The 22414-nt window shown below is 47.8% G+C and overlaps 1 protein-coding gene across 1 annotated transcript in view; it reads right to left on the bottom strand.

Moving 5' to 3' along the window:
* The window catches only part of FBXO32 (F-box protein 32), a 35221-nt gene extending 16497 nt beyond the window's left edge, over positions 1-18724 (bottom strand). The window contains exons 1-4 of the mRNA XM_078072045.1: positions 18165-18724; positions 11710-11822; positions 10750-10799; positions 9539-9631 (exon numbers count right to left, since the gene is read on the bottom strand). Of these exons, the coding sequence (XP_077928171.1) occupies positions 9539-9631; positions 10750-10799; positions 11710-11822; positions 18165-18280 (372 nt within the window). The 5' untranslated portion in view covers positions 18281-18724. The remainder of the gene's footprint in view (positions 1-9538; positions 9632-10749; positions 10800-11709; positions 11823-18164) is intronic.
* Between the last annotated feature and the right edge of the window lie 3690 nt (positions 18725-22414).

The raw sequence follows: 22414 nt of genomic DNA, 5'->3' as shown, positions 1-22414 counted from the left end.
ACTACCATCTCTTGAAGGCGTCAGTGTTAATCTTGTCTAAAAATGCACCAATCACAAGGAGAGGAAAACTCTCCAGGCTATGACTATGCATTTGAGGGAAAACAAAAAGCCCTTTGGTCTGACTGAGATGGCGTCTGACTAAGCAGGAGGAGGAATGCAGCAGCCCAGGTTTCTCAGTTGACAGCAGAAGGACATATCAAGCACCCTATGTTCAGCCCTATCTCAAGAGAAAGTCCCTCCTTCCACTGCCAGGGAGGTGTGGGGTCGGGAGAAAAAACCCTAGGGAATAGGAGACCCAGCTTCTCCAGCCGGGTGACCTTTACCACTCTCTTCCATTGGCAAGTATTTTCTGAGTGCCCACACTGCCCTAGCATTGTGGTAGGTGACGTGGATGTGACAATAAAGACACACGATGCCTAGACTCATGGAGTTTATGGTCTAGTCTGTGGTGTAAGTCTGCTAACCTCTCAAAACCCCAGGTTCTTCATTTCTAAAATGGAAATACAAAGACTACCTACTTCACAGGGTTGTTAGGAGAATTAAAAATATAAATATGTGAAAAGCCACTCTAAATACCAAATACAAGGCATTATTATTACAAGATATTATTTCATCCTCTTCCAGACCCCAATCTTTTAGTGAAGTTTACAGCTCATATCAAGATTTAGCAAACTTTCTGTGAAGGGCCAGATAGTAAATATTTTGGGCTTTGTGGGCCATATGCTCTTTGTCACAACTACTCAACTACTTAACTCAGCAGTTGTCGTACAAAAGCAGCCTTAGACAATATGTAAATGAGTAGATGTGGCTGTGTTCCAATAAAACTTTATTTACAAAAACAGGTGGGGGGCCAGACTTGGTCCTTGGGCCCTAGTTTACCAACTTCTGATCTATATCTCTGATATATATAAATGTAATATATATCATAGATATATCATGAAGTTTGTGTGTGTGTGTGTGTGTGTGTGTGTGTGTAGAGTTTAAGAGGGTTTCAGAACCAAACTTCCTGCTTCAGTTTCCCCATCTGTAAAATGTGAATAATAGTATCCACTTCAGAGTTGCAATGAAGATTGACTGTGTTCATAAAGCATTCACAACAGTGTCTGGTACAAAGAATATACTCAAATTATTATCATTAGTTTTTATCATAATACAGAGACTATTACTAGGTAATATTACTGCTAGGGAGGGGATAGTGAATTACTAAAGTAGAGCTGGCTTAAAGATCTTTAGAATCCCTGTATTTCAATTTTATTCATTGTCAATCAAATACTTAAATGGTTCCAAATTTTAATATTCCTTTCTGTCATTTTTATTATGTTTGTGATCCATTTAATAGCTCCCTGTTGATGAGAGTTAATGTTGATACATTTTATGTCTTACATAGCTGCATCTACTGCGAGGTCTTATTTGGCTAACAATACGGGGGGTTACTACCTACCAGTGACTGCACTAAGTGCTACATGTACGATCTGATCTTGCTTAGTCTTCCATGGTGAGCCGATGAGTTGGGTTCTCCATTTGATAAAAGAGGACAGTGTCGCTCAACGAAATTAAGTACCTCAAGTCACAGCAGCAATAGTAAGTGGTAGAGCCAAGACTTGTGCCCATTTGTGTCTTAACAGAGAACATGTATTTTGATCACTTAAGGACTTCAGCTTTTCAGGGTCAATTAAATTTACACCTAGGGCCAAACTTTAAAACTAGTAGCAATATTTGCTATGTTCTAGAAGACAGAGTCTAGAAATTCTCTATTAATATGACATGGTGACAGGTGATCAGCTTTAACCAGGAAGGGAGAAATAATCCCCAGAAAGTGTTAATAGCACGATTGGGATGGGGCAGTTGCTTTTGGTAAACCATTTAGGTCTACTTTCCACATCAGCAGAACTCGGCAGGCCCTGAACGGGTAGGCAGTATTATGTGGAACTAGTGGTAAAGAGCACAGAATTGATTCCTTTCACTTCTGTGTTAAGAGAGCTGTGTGCCTAGGGGAGCAGGACCCTAGCTAGCCATTTATTTACCAAGAGGACTTAGCCAACTGGATTCTTTGCCCCCAGCCACAAGGGAGCAGAGGAAATGTCTTGTTGGGAAATAGCTGTTTCTTTTCTGCTGGGCAGATTTCAGCCCAGGTGCCAGGAATTTGCAGCCGTGTTTAAGGGGGAGCGAGAGGGTCAAGAGGAGGAGGACGAGGAGCAGGAGGGCTCTCAGGCTGCCCCCAAATTCCACGGCATCACTGCCGCGTGGGCAGTCTGGGTATCCGGCACGATTTGCAGTGCCTAGGTGTGCAGTCACAGGAATGGCTCTGGGCTACCAGAGGAAGGGATGGTGGTCACCGCATACGGAAACCGCATCCTGCCCTTCAGCTTTGGCTCATGCTGGTTTTGGAGACGTTGAGTAGGAGAAAAATCGAGTTGCAAGCAATATCGCATAGCAAACCTCAGAGCGGATACCACCACAGTTTGAAGTGGTGTGTGGACCGCGACTGGGCAGAAGGGAGATTTCCCTTCTCTCTTTGCTGCAGAAAGAGGTGTCTTCTCTTCTCTCCCCTTCAGTTCATCAGAGCATTCATACTTTACAAAACACATGAGCTCGGGTCACTGCTCTGCTTGAAACCCTCAAGTGGCTTCCCTTTGCACTTCGAGAAGAATCTAAACTCCTTTCTGTGGCCGGGGCAAGGTCCTCCCTGATCTGGCCTATGCCCCATCTTCAGCGTCACTTTGCATTGCGCTTCCCCGACTCATTCTGCTCTAGCCGCACAGCCCGTCCTGGGTTTCCTGCACGGGGCCAGGTCAGGTCCGCCCCCCAGCCTCTGCCCTTGTCACGTCTCCCCGTCTCCCCAAGCTGGCTCCAACCCACCCTTCAGGCCTCAGTGCGGAGGTCACCTGCTCAGACCCTCCTCTACGGGAACCGTCCGGTCTCATCGTGCCACTGACCTATCTCTGCAATGATCTTGTGTCCTCATTCGAGGACGGTCTAATTGGGATCCGAACCTCAAGACAGCAAGGCTTGTTTCCTTCCCTCTCACTCCACCCCCGGCCTGGCAACGTGGTAGGCGGGTGACCGCTATTTGTTTTCTAATACATCTGTCTTTTAGAATCCATGCGTGTTGTAACTGCAAGGGACCTGGGCACGAGCATACCCAAGTCCCTCCTCTACAGAGGCGGCGGCTCGTAATAGTCAGATGACACCATCACGGTCAATGGCAGATGGTCTGTGGACTGTCAGGCTGGGAGTCAGACGGGGTCTGGTCCCACGCTGATGTTTCAGCAGTTAAATCACTTACAGTGCACACATATGACAGACACCTGCCAGGGAGGCAAGCAGCTGAGATCTAGTGGGACACTAAAATTAGGGCTTCAGAAGCATCCACAGACGCAGTAGCTGCCCTGCCCGCTTGAGACAAAACCACATGGAGGTTACCCATAGGCTGGTGCTCAAAGCATACTCTAGCTTGCATTGAATGTGGTTAGGAACATAATTTATCTCTAAATTCTTCCATCTCTTAGGACAGTGGGCCCTGAAGTTTGAGTTACAGGTCTTGATGGAGAAATGAGCCTCCGGGTTATCAAAGGCAGGAAAGAAGCTGCAAGAAGCCTGCCATTTCTCACGTGCTCAGTCACCAAGCTGGGGGTCTCTAGGAAGCTGTTGTCTTCTGCAGGAAGCCCTTGGTCACCTCTGCTCGTACCGAGTGCCATGGACTTTCAAGACCCTTATTTATTCAGGGGAGAACACAGATTAAAAACCTGGAAAGTTTTGTCCTGACTTTGAGCTTGAACACGGACAGGTTGGAAGAGGGAACATTTCAGCAACATTAATAATCTTCAGGCATGTCAAGATTGGGTAAATATTATTTGCAAGGGAAACATCTCTCTAACGGAGGGCGTTAAAATCCTAAGAAGGAGGGCCAAGTTTATACACATTAATTGTATTCTCATCGGAGAGAAACTCGCCTGTCTTCTATCTGTCCTAGATATTTTTGAACTTGTAATGGTGCCCTGCTCCCTGTTGCATCAATTGGAACAGTTCTGTTTGCCTCAGTATTCCTGCTTAAACTGAGGTTCCCGTCTACTCCAGCACTCGTCACCTCTACCCTAGGATTCCATGAGGCTGGATGTCACATCGCCCTTGGTCCCTGGCCCACCTGCACTCCCCTCCACTCCCGTTCTTTCCCACGTCCGGATTTCTGCTCCTGCCACTCATCCCTGCAAAGCCTGCGACTTGCCTCTCTACCTCACCAGATCCTGGCCATCCTTCAGGGAAGGAGGCTGGTTCTTCAATCTCAGGTTCTACCTCTTCCAAGAAGCTGTCTCCAATACCCCCTTCATCCACTCTCCTAGACAGGACCAAAACCCCATTTGCCATCTCAGTGGTTGAACCTTGTCCCCCGGAGTAGCCCAGAAGCTCCCGACAAGCAAGGGCCAGGTGTTTGTTGATTCTCAAGTGGCTTTGGCAACACTAGGGAAATGTTACGGGTTGCATGGAGAAATCCCTGTTTAGGAATGTGAAAGCATTCACCTGAAGGAGTCTGTGATCTCTGGGGATCTAGCAGGAGGATGCTGTCACTCCTTCCTATTGGAGCTCCTCCATCAGTGGACCTGAGGGGCTTTCCGATCCTAGCTTACAGATACTGGGAAAAAAAACCCTCTGTTTTACCCTCAACCGGAGCACTTAGAATACAGTGCCAGATGCTCTTAGGAACTTACCTCCTTGAATGGGAAAAAAGTCTGCTGATTGGTATTTAAAAGTCAGCTCACCTGTCCAATTTCTCATACCCCCACCCCCTGCATAGTAAGCGCCTGACTTAACCTAGAAACTAGACAGAATTTTTGTATAAAATATATTTCTGGGCCCATGGTGGGATAGGTTTAGATTCTGAGTCCTGAAGAAAAAAATTTGATCCTGAGGTCTCCAAAGTGGGATGGGAGAGGAAAGCAGGCAGAAAAACCATAAAACATCAATCTCTCCATTTCATCTTTAATCTCTATTATTTCTATCATCTTTCTACTTGTGTGTTTTCTAATGCCTGTAATCAGGACCCGAAAGATGAGGATATTAATGGCAATAAGTGATTCTTATCGAGTGCTTACCATGTAACCAGGCGCTGTTGGAAAGCATTTAAATTCAGTTTTAATTCTCTGAGCAACATGATGGGGCAGATACCATTATTAGCACCTTTTATAGGTAGGTGATTCACAGATGAATTTATGAACACACATAAATGGAGAGTACATGCTTACATTGTTTGTTTAGGAGTCCATGGTCCAAGACACCATTGTTCTGGGCTCCTGGCCATCCCTCATTTTCTCAGGTGCTCCCCACTTGCGTGAGCACCCTCCTACTTCTGCATGCACTCCATTATTCCCATGGTTCTGCAGGCACCCTTACTTCTTCAGATAGCTCCCCACTTCTGTAGGTACCCAGACATTGCAGGATCTGCAATGCAAGCCTGAGTGCTTGTTAGGACTGAAAACCAGGAATTCTAAGAGACACAGACTTTCTCCTGTAAAAATCACTGGCAGCCTAATCCGCAGTCACTGAAGGACCCCACCCTGTGCCCTCAAATGTTAATGCCCTGCAGTGGATTCTCACAATTCCCAACCATTTCTGCGAGTCCTTTTCAAATAGGCTCACAACGGCTCTGTTCTTTTGATTTGTTGCCTCTGGGGTGACTGGCCGCCTTCCCTCCATCCCAGCTTCTCTGTCCCAATGGAAAAAAAGAACCCCTGGTTTTAAGACCCAGGTGGCAGGGGCCACCCTCCATCTGAGAAAGGCGCCGGCTCTGTGCAGTGCCAAATTAATCCAAGGTCACTGCGGCAGAGGAACCCAGTGAAGGGGCCAGGCTTCTCAGGCACATCATGACCCACCAGGGGGTTGGCAACAGCACGCCCTTAATTTTAAGGCGTTGGGTTTGAATTTGAGTCACAGTGCCATATTTCAGCCTTTTGTTTGCCAAACCGCCAGTCAACTTAAACTAAAACATGTTTTTGGAAAAGACTTTCAGGGGTGGTAGGAATGCAGTAACTTGCTGGAAACATTCAAATGATCTTAGGGTGGTGATGCAGAAAAAAATAAGAATGTGCCTGGGTTTAGGTTGTGATGTTCTTTTTTGCTGCAGAGGGCTAGAGAGTGGGGTTGCAAGCTTTTGCTTGTCCTTTCTGATCTGCTAGCACCTATGGGTCCGTTCGTTCCAGTCAGGAAGTGGCCCTCAAGGTTCCCCAGGACCTTGCTGGTCTGGAGGGGGAAATCGACAGCCCTTAGAGAGAGCTGGGAGACCAGGTCAGAGGACATTCTGGCATTAAAGCATTAAGATCCTCTCCTGCCTGTGTGCCTCGCTGTATCTTGTTTGAAAACGCCACATGCAAAATATGCCTTTTGGGCTCCCAGTAGTTTTTTGAGCTGGTTTTCAAACTTGAAAACACAGGGATCACCTGAAGGACAAATTTAAGTAGCAAGGTGTGGGCACCACCTTCAACTAATTAAATCAGATGCTTTAGAGGTGGGCTTCTGTAGACCAACAAGCTTTGCTGGCTATTCTAACATGCAGCCAGTTCAAATGAGAACCAGTGGGCCATTAGCAGGCTCACTTCAGAGAGCCATGAGTCGGTGTGTGATCTCCAAAACCCTCTCCCGGTTTACTGGAGACCCACTTTCCCCACTGGCCTCTCTGTGCCCTGGCTCCATTAATCAGCACTCACCTCCTCGTGGTGACCAAGGGCCAAGCCCACCACCAGCCCAGCCCCTAGAATCCTCACCAGCTCCCCAGGGGGATTTCCAAAACGTGTTGGCCCAGAGGCACAATGTAAACCAATTTTTAAAACGACCTTTCATAAAATGGGTAAGTTGTTGCCTCTAAAGATTTTAAATCCTCTTTAAAACCCACAGTTAAAATTGTATTTAAGCCATTGGGGGTGTGTAGGGAAGGGGGTGAAGGCAGTGAGTAGAACCTGAAGCCTATCGAAATAAGGTACAAACGCCATATGAAAACCTTTCCAGTTTATATTCAAAAGTTTTGATTCAAAACATTCCACAAAATTTTCATACTTACTGATAAAAATGATGAAATCTTAAGATAGCACTGTTAGCCATCTCTTTTATTCCCTCTGCATGGTCTGTTTCTGAAGATGACAGCCAGCATGAACACAACACATTTTTTAAAAATGTACTTGGCTTTAAAGAAATTAATTTTTTTTTTTTTTTAAGGCTTTCAAAGCTGGTTCAGTCGTTCACTGGAACTAAGGAATCACTGTAGCACTGTATTAAGAAACCATTAGGTGGAAGTAGTAAGATGGGGAGGACATATTGGCAAGCTACTTTGCAAAGTTGGCTTTAGGATAAGAAGTATATATGAGATGTGCATAGAGTTCCTTAGTAGAAAACCCTCAGAACGCGGTGCCTATCATTAAAATGTTTTAAGCGCTTTATAAAAATAACATTATTTCTCAAATTATAGAGGACTCTAACAGTGAAGGGGAAAAAAAAAAGATGGCTCTTTCCAAAATAGAAACATTTTTCCACTACCGCTGAACCTGACAACTCTGAAAGCATGGAGCAGTTTCTCTGACTTAAAGATTATTTAAGGAAAAGTGCTCACAGTTTACAATTAGATACTATCACATACAAGTTCTCTATGCTGGGTCTTTATCAAGTGCAAGATTTTCTTTCTTTTTTTTTAAGGAGAAAAACATTTATCAACTGGCCTGAAAAGGCATATTAGGGAGAATCAATAATAATTTTGGTTAGTAGGTAATAATAAATATTGTACCTGACCCTGAATAACAGATTCTGGTTTGCAGGGTATCTCCACAGAAAACACATTACCGAGTGGATAGCTACCCTGTGAGGTTGTTGTGAATCCTCATAGAAGGGGCAGCGGAGCCTTAGGGAGGCTGAACTAGCCTGAAAGTAGTGGAGACACCGCCTGACCTCAGACCATTGTACGTTTCCATCCTCTGTTTGCAGAGGACTCCCTATAGCAGTTAAGAGTGTGGACTCTAAGACGGACCAGGTTTTGGATTCCGATTTTGTGGCTTATGTAGCTTTGTGACCTTGGGCACGTCGTTTTACCTTGCTGTACTCCCCTTTGTTTAAACAGATCATCCGAGTCCCCACACTCCATAGGGTTAATGAAAGGATAAAGGTGAGTGCACATAATTACGCGGAAATAGATTTTGGCTACTGTGATCTTGTCCCTTTGCTTTATTTCTTGTGAAAGGAAAAACAGGTAGGAAGGAGAACCAGCTAAGAACGGACCGTTTTGCTGATCCGTTTGCAATGAAGACATCAGCACTGGGTGTCCTCCCCTGACACCTAGAACATGGAAACTATTCATATTCTTAGCAACAGAGTTTCCAGCTCCTGCCAGGCCTCTCTCCACCCAGCCTGAGCTGGGCTTCGGGCCACAGTGATCCCCCCGGAGGGGCAGAGTCACACTGAATGACACGAACATCTCATCCAGAAGCTCTCTCATGTTCATCCCTTTTGGATGGCAATAAGGGCTCAGCTGAGAGCGGACAGATCTGCTCATGTGGTCACATGCTCAGCTCAGAGCTTCTGACCTCCAAGGAGGCCTGGGTATCAGGTCCGTTGGGACGGCCAGGCCTGCATCTGCCCAGAAGACAGGTGAATGATCCAGGCCTCAAGGGGGCTTGATGTCATCGCTCTGGCTGAGCTGTGCAATCATCTGACTCAGTGACCTGGCACGGAGCAGCATAACAACCAGGGAGAAAGAAAATAAAAACCCAACCAACCAACACCCAAACAGCCACGACCTCCCCGGTTGAACCACTGACAGAAATGCACAAGACAGCTAAGAGTGGGGGAAACAATAATAAACCGATTAAAAAGAATCATGGACTTGAGGGGCATGGTTAGACTCATTTGCTTTACTCCATTCATCATGAATATTTCGCTAAAGCTCATTATTAAAAAAAATCCCCCCCCCCCGCAATATAGGGTTTCAAATGGAAAGCAAGTGGTCCAAACAGGTAGTTTCAAGTTTTAGTGAACGCGAGACCAAAGATCGAATAGGTTATCCCATGGGGGTGGAAGGGAGTCATGGGCAAGAAGCCCTGGGGTGCTCTGAACTCATCTGGTTTGTAGCCTAAACCACGACTGCCTTGGGGTCACCGAGGCAGGACAAGGAGGAGGACAGTGAGAAGAACCCGAGGCACAGAAGGTTTTTAAAACAAGCCATGGTGTTTTCCCGGCTTGCTTACTATGAATTCGCTCTTACTAATGTTGCTGCCAGAGCCCTTGCTGCCTGCAGCGTGTTCCCCTTCGTCCGTGGGCTGGGAGTGGCTCACAAGCTATTATTATGGCCACTGCTGTCTGTCACAGCCAATGTCAGGGACATCCTAATGGGATCCACGTAAGGACGTGAAGTACATCTAGAGAGAGGGGAGTTGACAAGTCTGTTTTCTGCTTTCCTCAAAATTCCCAGCGTCCTAAGAAGTTATTTTGGGGGGAGGGCAGGAAGCTACCTCAAGACAACCTGAAAAGACAATTCAACCGAGACTCGAAACCTACAGAGACTTACCCGTACGACGTAGTTAAATCTTCTGGAATCCAGAATAGCAGTTGAGAAGTCCAGCCTGTTGAAAGCTTCCCCCAAAGTGCAGTATCCATGGCGCTGAACATGAAGACAGGGGGCACAGAGGTCATTCTCCAGAACAATCCCCCTGGACTCTACTGACAAGCCGGATGCCTGTCTCAGGTGACCTGTGGCCATCTGTGGTTTTCCTGCCATGAGCAGCTCTTTCTGGGAACCCCCTGCGAGCCACAACGATGGGCAGGGCAGCCAAGAGCTGCTTTAGTCAATGACTCACGTGTTAAACACCCCTCCTCCTCATGATTTCTACCATTTGAGCCCTTGCACAAAGCTGAATGGGAAAATCATAAGTAGCTGCTTATCAAGGGAAGGTCAGGAGTTGGATGTCTGATGGGTGACAGGATGACAGCTGGTCACTATAACATCCCCTGGGAGGGGAATTACCTTTCCTGGTGTCAGCTCTGCGTGCTACCTCGTATCTCTAGTGCTTTTCTCATTGTGATCATCAGAAGCATTTTTAAGGCTTCACGAGGAAGCAAAAAGAAGTTTTGATCTTTTACCTGTGAACACACAAGGAACTGGGAGCAGAGAGCCCTGACTCCGTCCCAGCTCTGCTCCAAGTATCTGGGTGGTCGCAGGAATGTTCCTGAACCCCCGGCAGGGCCTCAAATCACACAAGGATGTACAAATTCACCAAGGTCCCTGACAGTGACAGAAATTCTATCATTCTGCCATACTGTGTTGTATTCTAGGTATCTGAGCAGATGCCTGTGCAGAGAGAAAATGTACACAAAAGGGTCTTATAAAGTGCCACGCAAATGTACTCACTACCGTGTCTTGTCCCCTGCGCAGGCGCTAAAACTTCTGCTGTGTTTAGTGGTTAGCCCTTCTAGGGCTAAAACTTAACAAAGTTGGAGTCTGAAGAGATCTCAGAACAAAAGAAGGGGGAAAGAAGGGCTAACCACCAAACACTTGTTTCACTGAATGACTGGGGAGTCCACCTAGCAACTTCGGCTTCTCACTCTCTCTGTAGCCCTAAACCCTGATGGTTGGGTGGGTGGCAGGCCGCTAGTCACCACCAGCTGCAGCCAAGAAGACAGCCGTGATTTGAAGTAATATTCTGGCCCACTTTCCCTCCCTACGCTGTCGGGAGGGGCCTAAAGCTAAGCATATTCTTTAATAAGCAGATGGATGCTCACCTCTTTAGTACTTCCTTTGTGAACATAGATCCATTTTTCTTGGTGGAAATCTACAGAGGCAATAAATAAATAAATAAATTAATTAATTAATTAAAAAAACGAAAAAAAAAACAAAAACCCCACACAGCTTTAAAATTTGCAACATGCCCCAAATTTTAAACTTGTTTCTTTTTTATGTATTCCCAAGTGTCAAACGTTTTGACAAACAAGACGAAGACTCTACTAACAACCCACGAGCTGCCGAAGCCTGACTTCTGCAGCGCGTACAGACAGGTGTTAGAGCTCGCTTGGTCTGAAGCGCTCCAAATCTTTGATCATCAGACTTAGTAGACCAAAGCTCCAACTTGAAAAAAAAAAAAAAAAAAAAACCAAAAAAACCAAATACCCAAGGACAAGGTTGTTTTAAATGCCAAGCCTACAACTTATACAAGGCCATAAAAAGAAATAAAGCAGGTAACATGAGGAAATCATCTTGTACAGGTGGATTAAACTAAAGATCTATAATTCCCGCTTATTAATAGAACTTTATACTCTTACATATGGCATCTAGAAATGTAATGGTATTTGTACAAGGAAAGAGGGAGAAACAAATCTATTTCCAAAGCCTCAAAGCCCAGTGCCAAATAAAAACACATGCTGGAACTGATTCAGCTGACCATATCACTGTATAATAACTAAATTAACTATGTCAGATGTAAGTGACAAGCAGGAGAAAAACACCCCAACTACCAACTGACTTATAAACAAGACTATAAAGAACACATTAATCTTGCTTGTAAAACGCACAGCCAGTCGGAGTGCAGAGATCCCAGTAACCGCTGTCAAGGACAGTCAGCATTAAAGCAGATGTCTCACATTCGGGGTCTAATTACCCCCCCCAACCCCCCCCCCCCCCCGACCAAGAACCCATCCTAACGATCTTCAAACAGCTTTCTTCCAAGTTCAGAACAAATGGCTTACACTGAGTTTTGGTTTTGCTATTCAGCATGTCCTTCTTTCTCTTCTTGGCTGCAACATCATAGTTCAGGCTGTTGAAAAGATTCTCCTTGTTGTATACTTCCTTGTTGCAGTAACTAAGAACAACAGAAGAGGGGATGAGCTGTGACAGCTATACTTTAGTAAGAGCTGTTTCTATAAATAACTTACTGGGTTATAAAACATACATCTTCCCAAACAAAACAGTAAACCCCCTTGAAAAGAAGTCTGTTCAGGCACAGACCTCCCTCTTTGGGGATGAAATATTCTCGCAGCTCTGCGGAAGGCAGGGATGGGGGCTTCTACTTCTTTTGACTTTCCAACAGTGCTTGCCATTGTGTTGGACACACAGCCTGCCCCCTTTAACTAAGGGCAATGCCGGGCACCACAATATTACTTTAAGCAAAAAGGATGACTGCAGTGGGGAGGGAGAGGGAAGATTACTGGTATCACTGTAGTCCACAATGCCTTCATTTTGCAAAAGCATCCACCCTAAGCTGCTTTCTAAAAAAACAAACAAACAAAAAAACCAAAAAAAAAACCAAACACCCCCACAAAAAAACAGCTTTATGGAGATAGAATTCATATACCATACAATTCACCCATTTAAAGTGTACCCAAGCTGCTTTTAACGAGCATGCTTCTATCATGCCTTTGAAACATGATCACATTTGCCAAAAATCGGACTTATACCCTCCATTTCTAGGAGATGTTTAGCGTACAGTGCTAACTGTTTAAGTTTCATGTAATTCTGTGACTAACACTAGGCATCATGCTGCGGGGTAAAGACTTCGGGTCCTAAATGAAACCAGCTGAATTCACAGTTCATAAATTTATAAGGGCTGGAAAGACCGAAGGGCCCTAACCACAGGTCACTGAAGGATGCACAGGTTCAACTTGGGTCAGGTGCATACTTCCGTCAGTAGGCTGAGTTCTAGGCTATTACACCATGTAACTTTACAGAGAATCTCTGAAGAGTTTCTGTAGAAGGGATGATAGAGAAATATCAGGAATAGTGAGTAGCTTCCCCAAACCCCATGGGTATGGATGAGCAAGGCAGGATTTATAATGCCCACCGGTAAAACATAAACTGGGGGCTTTTTCTTCTATCACCAATATATCAGAGTCCTTTAATTTTCTGAGTTCCTCTGCTGAATTTAAAATGGGATTTGCTTTAGATCTTCTGACATACATCTGTTGGGTAAAACGAGGCACACCTGCGTTTCTCCATTCAATGGACATTATGTAAATAGTAAGAGAGAAAAGAGGGTTTAAAACAATTTCCAGTATCCTGTTGCTGCAATCATTTCTCAAGTAGCACTTCAATAAGTATCTTCTACATAAACACTTACACGTGACATCACCAACAATATGCTCGGTGTTTCTGGACCCATAGGGAGGAGCTTGATGGATAATCATTTGTTAATCTGCCCTAGGAAGGCCATTTACTGAGTTTCCTAATATCTATAGCCTTCTTTTCATTTGGGGGAAACAGGTTATTTTTAGGTTTCACAGAGATTACTGCAGAAATGCCCTCTCTTAGAGACAGTTTCTTAAGCAAGCCAAGGGTGAATGTTTGGGGCCAGGCTGTGTGTCACACAGAAGTGGGTGCTTGTCTACCTGCATGACTAGAGCATACAGAAGCACTGAGCAGCCAGTTACCTGCTCCCAGCTCAGCAGGAAAAGAGGGGCAGAACAAAGGGAGAGCTGAACTCTGAGTCCTTAGAGCCAACAAGAAATTTCAATCAAAGTTGAGCGGAAGGGAAAAAGAGGGAAGGTCATTTGACTGGTCCATGACATACCAAAGCTGAGAACAGCTTTAGAAAGCAAAGTTAGAACCTTTTGTGTGTAAAGAGGCCACATGAAGGCTTATTTTTAGAGAAAACACACTCATGCACCATGAATGAAAACCAAGAGCCTAAATTCCACCTGTAGAGAACCATAAAATGAAGTGGTTTTATTCTCTTAATCACACATTTGAGATTTAGCAGAAAGTTTTCAGAGCCTGGGCCATAGACTGTGGCCATTCCCCAGAAATTTTAAGTATTTATAGTTTATCTTACTCTCTTCTAATTGAGAACATTACCCAAAGGAATTTGAGCACCTGCCTTCCTTATAGAAATGACAATGATCTGCTTTAAGCCCAAGTGACTCATTTCCAAAGTTAGTTTAAGAAGAATTTGACATCGTTGATGATGCTCTCCCACTGTCGAATGTAGATAAAGCTTCAACCAAAGACAAACCCTGCACTTTTCTCTTGGTTATTAGGTTTTGGATTCCTGAGGTAGGGCCTGGAAGGAAGGGCTATGAGATTTATTTGTGTTGCCTGCTTATAGGTTTTCTGTCAAGCAATAATTTATTTTGAGAGTTCAATTATGTCCATTTCAAGGAAATGCAAAGCCAATGGAAAATTACAACTGAAAATTTTAACAAGAAAAGCCACCGCCATTTAGGAACCATGACATTTAATTTTTTTTTAAAGCAAAACTATTTAAAGAGGCTACTTCCTTCATTAAATTCAATAATAGCCACTAAAGTTGCTATTTTGTGGTCAGTTTTTACTAATCTTGATTTCTATAGGCGCAGGCCTAGAATAAGAAAAAAAGACTTCTCCCGGCCCTATACTATCAACACACACATACCAAGATATTGAAAGACAACTTTAGCAAAGGTGGAAAGATTTCAAAATCAAGACCTTTTGGGCAGAGGAGATAAAAAGGGAGGAAAGGGAAAAAAGGAGGCCTATTTCTCATTTTGTTTGCATTAACAGGGCATTTAAGAAAGCTGCCACTGCCCCAAAGGGCTTAGTAGTAGAGTAAGGCCAGTGCGATTTCTATGCTAATTTGCTCCCATACATACCCAAATGGTCAAACTCCCTTGGCTAGCACCCAGATTGTTTTGGTAAAACAAACAGCCTAATATATGAAGCTCATAGAGCAGTGGCTTCCTGGCATATAGTAAGCACTCATAAAAATCTGAACTATTATTTTTATCTCCTGCACTACTCATCCAGGGTACCAAGGTAAACTTCCTGCTTCCTGGTTCAGCCTTAGGTACACTGGAAAGCAACATTGGGGTTTTCAGCTGCAGGACTGTAGACTTGGAGAAGAGGGGCCTGAGGCTCACATCGCTGAGATTACTCATCCTGGGGGTGGGTGAGGCGGGAGTGGGGGGAGGAGGTTGTTGGTGAGAAGGGGCTCCTAGCTGGCATGGGCTTAGTACTGTTCTGCTGTTGGAGGGGGACGGGGCTCAGAACACAGAGACAGTGGCCAGCAGAGTCCAGAGAAAGTGTGCTGTGCAGACATGCTGTGGTCAACACTAAACACTGTCCCCAGGTCGGGACACACCAAAGGCACCCTTCATTCCCTACTCTTGTTCAGGCAGCTCACAGGATGGTACATGGAATTAGAGAAGTGTACCCTGCCTCTGTAGTTCTCTGTTTTATTACCCGTTCCTGTTCCTCCCCCTTTTGAAAGGGTCTGCCTTTTGTTTTCTCCTAACAGGAGAGGCATTCAGCTTCACCTGTGTAGGCAGGCATTCAGCCCAAACCTTACATCACAGAGAAACATCACCAAGGCTAAAAACAGTGGGGATATTTGAGACTACAAACCTAGGTCTCAGAAGACCAACCGCTTTTAAGTTGGCAGACTTCTCATGCTAAGTAAGGAAGAGATTGTTTACAATTGATGGAGGGAAAAAAAAATACTCCACAAACAAACAGCCAGCTGCTTTGCTAGGAGCTACCAGATGATTCCTAAACTCTGACTCATCCAAGAGCCACAGGTGGTCCCTATACTGATCATAATTTTTTTTTTTTAAGATTTTATTTATTTATTTGAGAGAGAGAGAATGAGAGAGAGTGAGTACATGAGAGGGGGGAGGGTCAGAGGGAGAAGCAGACTCCCTGCCGAGCAGGGAGCCTGATGCAGGACTCGATCCAGGGACTCCAGGATCATGACCTGAGCTGAAGGCAGTCACTTAACCAACTGAGCCACCCAGGCGCCCCTGATCACCATTTGTTAGAACTACGGCAGTGCCCCACCTCAGAAGGCAGGAAATGGGAGGGAAGAAAGGCGGCTCATGAAGGGGACAGAGGGGTGTAAAGCTACCTGATCCAGCCTAGGTTAAACTTCTGTGGTAAATTAAAACCATCTTCAGGTCTCCCATACTATGGCCAGAGAGGCACCACTATTTGCTCCTAAAGGGGAGTGAAACCAGCTTATCTCCTGGAGCAGATACAGTGTGAATATTTATAGGAACCAGAGGCTCTGTATTTTGAATCCTCCCCTGCTGAGCCCAATGCTCTGCATCCTACTGAAGAGCATCCTATAATTGTATCTGGGTGAGCCACTGCGACACCATTCAGCAGATCATTGCTGCACCTCCCCAGAGAGAATCTGAACTGTTGTACAGAAATAAAGTACCGAACCAGCAGATCATCATTCCTTAGAACAAGGAGGAAGGAAGAAGCCTTCTAGTCTAGGAAGAATAATTTAGGCATAATTGGTAACTTGCATCCCTAAAAGGGAAGAGTCTAGTGACAGCCGTTGGTCTTTTTTTTTTTTTACTATAAGTAAATGATCTGATTTTCCATAAATGAGATTTCTTATTTGCTTCCCAAACTCCACTGGAACTGCCTCAAAGGATCTTTAACGTAAGAGTTATATATGCTCTTATCTCTCCTGACAGACCCCTAGGATTAAATGCTTTTTGGTTTTTTGTTTTTTCATTGGAAGACTAAAGGAGTTTTAACGCTTTACAAACCACAGAAAACTAGGGGAGGGGGTGCTCTGGAGGTCAAGCTATCAAAATAACCATACTTTTTTTTTTTTTTTTTTAAAGATTTTATTTATTTATTTGAGAGAGAGAGAATGAGAGAGAGAGCATGAGAGGGGGGAGGGTCAGAGTGAGAAGCAGACTCCCTGCCGAGCAGGGAGCCCGATGCGGGACTCGATCCACGGACTCTGGGATCATGACCTGAGCCGAAGGCAGTCGCTTATCCAACTGAGCCACCCAGGCGCCCAAAATAACCATACTTTCTTGATAGTTTTCTTAAAATTGAGTGCCAGGGGCTCAGCCAAAAAAAAAAAAAAAAAGAAAAAAAAGGTCACTGGTAAATCTCAGCGGGAATCCCATCCGGTTACAGAACTCCTCACCGAAATCAGTTTAAGGGCTCTGGTGCCCGTGGTTTCAACCAAAGGCTGCGAGAAAAGGCCCCCAAGGATGGCTGGGCCGCGCTGATCCCCTCTGGACCTTCTTTCCTTCCTTTCTTCCTTTCAGATTTTATTTATTTGACAGAGACACAGCGAAAGAGGGAACACAAGCAGGGGGAGTGGGAGAGGGAGAAGCAGGCTTCCCGCGGAGCAGGGAGCCCGATGCGGGGCTCGATCCCAGGACCCCGGGATCATGACCTGAGCCAAAGGCAGACGCTCAACGACTGAGCCACCCAGGCGCCCTGGACCCACTTTCATTGCCCTTCTCACCTGTGCCATATGGCGGGGATCTGGAAGTCGACTGTTGAGAGCCGGGACTGACAGATTCCTGACCACTTAACTTATTAGACAGCACTCCTGTGTTATTAACCAAGCGGAGCACCCGATCGAGCGGAACTCGGCTTTTCCACCAGACTGACAGAGCTCAGGTGGGACCTCCCCTGAGCCAGGTGGGCTTTCTGCAGTCGATAGGCATCACTTGAAATTATTGCGGCCAGGAAACTGACCGAAAGGCCCCCCTGAGGAAACAGGTGCTAATGCTTCGTCCTTTCAGAAGCACAAAGCTGTGGGTTCCATGCCCGCCCCCCTTCCCTCCTCCGCAGCTCTGCAGCCGCCGCAAGTCTTCACCCCGGTTCAAGTCCGCCCCGCAAGCGCCGGTGCCCCGGGGCCCATCTGGCCTCCCCTTCCTGGTTACTCATCCTCCCTGCCCACTCTGCGGTCGCCTGCGCGTGGGCAGAGCCTGGAGGTGCTGGACCCAGGACCCATCGCGTCACCCGACTTGTGCCCACAGCGCTTGGGCGCTCCGAGCCCCGCCGCCCCGGCGGTGACAGGCGCGCAGCCCACTCGCCCGCGCCCCCGCACGGGCAAACTGCGCGCCTCGTGTCCTTAAGGCAGGGGTCCCCTGAAGTTGTGTGCTTAAGTTTGAACGTTTGCGGACAAGATCCGCGGTTGTCGTCAGATTCCCAGAGGAACCGGGGTTCTGTAGAGTTGTGCCCACTCGGAGGCGGAGACGCTGACCTTGAACAACGAGAGAAACTAAATTCTCCGAATCCCGGGCTCTGGCGACCTCTGCAGAAACCCTGTCAACTCCCCACCCCACCCCCCGGCCCGGGGCTCCCCTCCTCCCCCTGTTCCAGTCCTGCCTGCCGCCGATTCACCCGCCCGGCGCCCCCGAAACCAGCCCAGGTCTGTTTCGCGGGGCTGGAAGTTGGCGGCGGATCCACTCACCTGCTGAGGTCGCTCACGAAGCTGCCGCTCTTCTCATCCAGGAAGCGCTTCCAGCCGTCGGCCGTCTTCACCCAGCTCTGCCCCGGGGACCGCCAGTCCTGCCCGAGGAATGGCATGGCACCGGGGAAGACGCGACGGACTCGACGGACTGACGGGCCGGACCGGCTGGCGGCCTCGGGGAAGTGCCGCCCGGGGCGGGCGCTCGGGGTGCCGGGGCCGGCGACCGGGGGCGGCTTCAGGGCAGCGGCGGGGAGGGCTGCGGAGCCGAGCGCCTGTGCTCGCGGAGGGCGCGGCGCTGGGGAGGGCCGCAGGGCGCGCGGGGCTGGCGGGACTGCGGCGCCGCCGTCGCGGCCGCACTATTTATCCCGGGCCGCGGGCTCCGGCCCTTTGTTGCCGGAAGAGCCGCCTGCTCTCAGCCCGGCCCCCCCTCCCGCCCGAGCCCACGTGGCTTTGTTTATGGGCTCGGCTTGTTTTCCGAGGCGCCCGCGGCTCCCGCTCCTCCGGCTCTTGCACAACCACGCGCCGGTGGAAACTTGAAGCCGTGCTGCCAGGCCGGGGCTCCCGCCGCCCCTCCGCTCCCCGGCCCCCCCCGGGCGCAGCTGCCGCCGCCGGGAGAGCGGGGCCCAGCGCTCGGCAAGACGCGCCCGGTCCTCCCGCCGCTCCGGGGCTGGCGAGGTGCGGGAAGGAGGCCCGAGCGGCGTCTGGGTCACTCCTGGGCGGGGCTGGGAAGGAAGGATACACCCCCCCCACCCCCAGCCCCGAGCTGTCACATTGAGTCCCGCAATCACAACGGCCCTTCGGGAACGGGGGGGTGGGGGGAGCACAGAGCGGCCGGGAGCAGGGCTGGGGAGTGGGACGACAGCCTCCTGGCCTCTCTCCCCTCCTCGACCCGGCTCTGGGGCGGAAGAGGGCCACCCCTGCGAGGCGGCCTGGGGAGGGGGGGCAGCCCCCACCCCACCCAGCCTCCGAACTGTCGTTAATGGGTCCGCTGCCAGGCCCGAGTCCGAGGGTGGCAAAGGAAGGAGAAGGACAGGGAGGCCGGGCGGCGTCTGATGCCTGCGGGCTGGGAGTGGAGAGCAGGGACAGTCCCCCAACCTACTCTCGGCACCCTGAGCGCGCAGCGCCCACGTCTGGGGCGCCGGGCCCCGCACAGCACCGCCGCGAGCACGTTAGAGGCGCCCGAGCCTCGCTCCGGCGCCGGGGGCTGGGCTTTTGTTTTGAGGACCCGCTATACCCTCCCCTCCTTCCCGCCGGGCGGCATCCTCTGGGCTGTTAATTCCTCTCCGGGAAATGGCAGGCCGGGAGTTTTGTTTAGCTTTGGTGAGCGTTCCGGGAGAGGGACGCAGAATGCCCCTCCGCCCGACCGACGGGGACTAAAGGAAGTGCGGCGAGCAGGCCCGGCCCGGGCGCAGGTGCCGAGACCCTCACCAACTAGCTCCTTAACCTAATCGTTTTAAACTGGGGCGAGCGGGCCCGGGGCAGGGGGCGGGGAGCTGCACGGTCTTCCAGATGAGGGCACAGAGGGTCCCAGAGAAGAGTTAAGCCAGTGACTTCCCCAGTTTGGTAAGGCTGGCTTCTTCACGGTCCTTAGTACAATCTGAAGTTACCCTGTTCAGTTTTACTTTTCATTTGTAACAATCCATCCCTCTCCATCCCTCTCTGCAGAATGTCAGCCCCTTGAGAGCTGGTCGGTCTGGTTCAAGGGGCATCCCAGCACCTTGCCAGGCCAAAAGTTAGACCTTCAATCACTATTTGAGTAGGTGAATGGGAGGCTGTGGGAGGCTGCTGGCGTCAGGATAGCTGCTTGCCCTTCATGACTTCTAGCTGTGATGCTTCACCGTCTGATCTATTGGGCGATTAGACTGCACGAAGCAGTCGCTGCAAGTTAAAATTGCATGCTCAGGAATTAGTTTCAAACTCGATCCCTCCATATTCCTTTCTCGGCAGCCATCTGTAAGTGTCTTCTGTTCCACAGACTCTGTGCAATCTCTAAGGCTTAGAGTAGGGCAAAATAATTGTGGGTGTGCCTTGGGAGGGTGCATGTTGGAGGGGGAAGGAGATGTTTTTAATAAAGTCTGTTTTCAAGTAGCCAGAGTTTTCTGATTCAGGTTTCCCACCATAAATAATTTATTAATGTGGTAATAGTAAAAATAGCTTGTAAAAACACTGTAGAAGATCCTACACAAATGATAAACACTATGATCTTGCTAACAGATGGACAATGTTGGGTCTGGCCTTTGTTGGAGAGAACTGAGATCTGCAAGGGAGCATAATTAAGGGATGTGATTATTATAGATGTCTGTTAGTTACATGTCAGTAAGCTACATCACTCTAGAAACCACAGAAGGCAGGAGATTTGAATTCTCATTCTGCTAGAGCATCATACTGCTGTCTGACCTGGATGAATAACTTAAATTCTGGAGGCTCAGTTTTTTGAGCCATCAAGAAAAAGAAATAGAGCCCCTAACATTTCCCTTTCAGGATTTTTTTTTTTTTTTAAAGATTTATTTATTTATTTGAGATAGCGAGAATGAGAGAGAGAGTACATGAGAGGGGGTTAGAGGGGTTAGAGGGAGAAGCAGGCTCCTTGCCGAGCAGGGAGCCTGATGCGGGACTCGATCCAGGGACTCCAGGATCATGACCTGAGCCGAAGGCAGTCGCTTAACCAACTGAGCCACCCAGGCGCCCTCCCTTTCAGGATTATTTAGAGTGTTGTAAATGGGATTATCAGTACTAGTTCTTTTCTCCTCCCCACATGACCCATGGCCTCCTAGTGATATGTACTTATCTGTTTTTTTTTTAAGATTATTTATTTATTTGAGAGAGAGAGAGAGAGAGCACAAGCAGGGGGAGGAGCAGAGAGGGAGAAGCAGACTCCCCTGCTGAGCAGGGAGCCCAACGTGGGGCTTTATCCCAGGACCCTGGGATCATGACCTGGACTGAAGGCAGACGCTTAACTGACTGAGCCACCCAGCTGCCCCTATACTTCTTTGATTCTTGACATTGGACTTGGCCGTGTGACTTGCTTTGGTCCGTGGGGTGCTGGTGGATGTGAGGTGAGCAGAGGATATGGTGTGTGTGCTTGTGGGTTGGTCTTGTCCCCTTATGTTTCTGTGAATGCCATGGCAAGAATATGCCCTGGGTAGCCACTGCTCCAGCCTTGGTCCCAGGATGGGGCACATGGAGCAGACACCTCAGCTGCCCCACGAGGAAGAAATCAGTGTTTATCGTTGAATGCCCCGGAGATGGTTGTGGTCTTTTGTTCCGTAGCCAGTAGCTACAAAGAGTTGAGTGGCTGAAAGTTTGTCAAAGTTTTTTTGACTTCTAAAATTCAAGCATAAATAGGAAATCACCTCTTTTGGGGGGAGGATAAGAACTAATCTCAGGAAACCTCAGTGTTTGTCTCTAGTCCCTCAGCTCTATCTTCCCTCTCAAAAAAAAAAAAAAAAAAGGTTGTGGCTATCATATCTTAACCCAGCCTTCTTCTGAAGTGTCAGTGACTGCTTTAGATTTCCCTCACCACTAAAAATCTAACTTGACACTTCTTCAAACACATGGTTTCTCCTGGGAAGCCTTGGCATGCTGAGCCCCTCAGGATAAAGAATGTGCTAGGCCATGTCTAGAACAGTTACCTTCTTATCAGATCCTGGCTTGACTTGGCAAAGTCTCTGTGAGTGGGGACCTTATCCTGACTGAGCATTGAGAACCACCAAGGCAAAGCTTCGGACTGAAGATACAGCGGCAGAAGGATGCTCCGGGAGTTTCGCAAGGCACAGACTGGGGAGGACCAGCATGGCCTCATGGTTTGAGCAGGGCACACCATGCGAGCACCACGATGGTGAGTCCCTTTGCATGGACACTGAGCCATTGTCTTTCCCGAACAGCTTCATGCAACAGATTGCCCACATTATATGCTGGGTATTTGATTTTTTTTTTTTTAAATGTGTGTTCTCCCCTATGGGGCTGCGAACTCCTTGTGGGTAGGGCCGTGTCTTAGTGCTTTAGTCACCATGGTGCCTATTAGGGCGCTTGCTACGTGACTCGCAACCAATAAATAACTCAAAAAATGTGGTTGAACTACTCTGGGATGCAAGGTAGGGAGGAGGAAGGGATCCTACCCTGCTTAGCTGAGCCCTCCATTGGTGGCGCCTTACCAGTTGGTGAGGCAAATAGGGGAGGTTAAAAGGTAGCATCTTAGGAAAAAAAAATGTTTTTATTTTTATTTTTTAAAAATATTTTATTTATTTATT

The sequence above is a fragment of the Halichoerus grypus genome, chromosome 5 (genome assembly GCF_964656455.1).
Source record: "Halichoerus grypus chromosome 5, mHalGry1.hap1.1, whole genome shotgun sequence".
Taxonomy (NCBI): domain Eukaryota; kingdom Metazoa; phylum Chordata; class Mammalia; order Carnivora; family Phocidae; genus Halichoerus; species Halichoerus grypus.
Note: the sequence above shows the minus strand (reverse complement) of the source record. Positions and strands in the feature narration are given on the sequence as shown.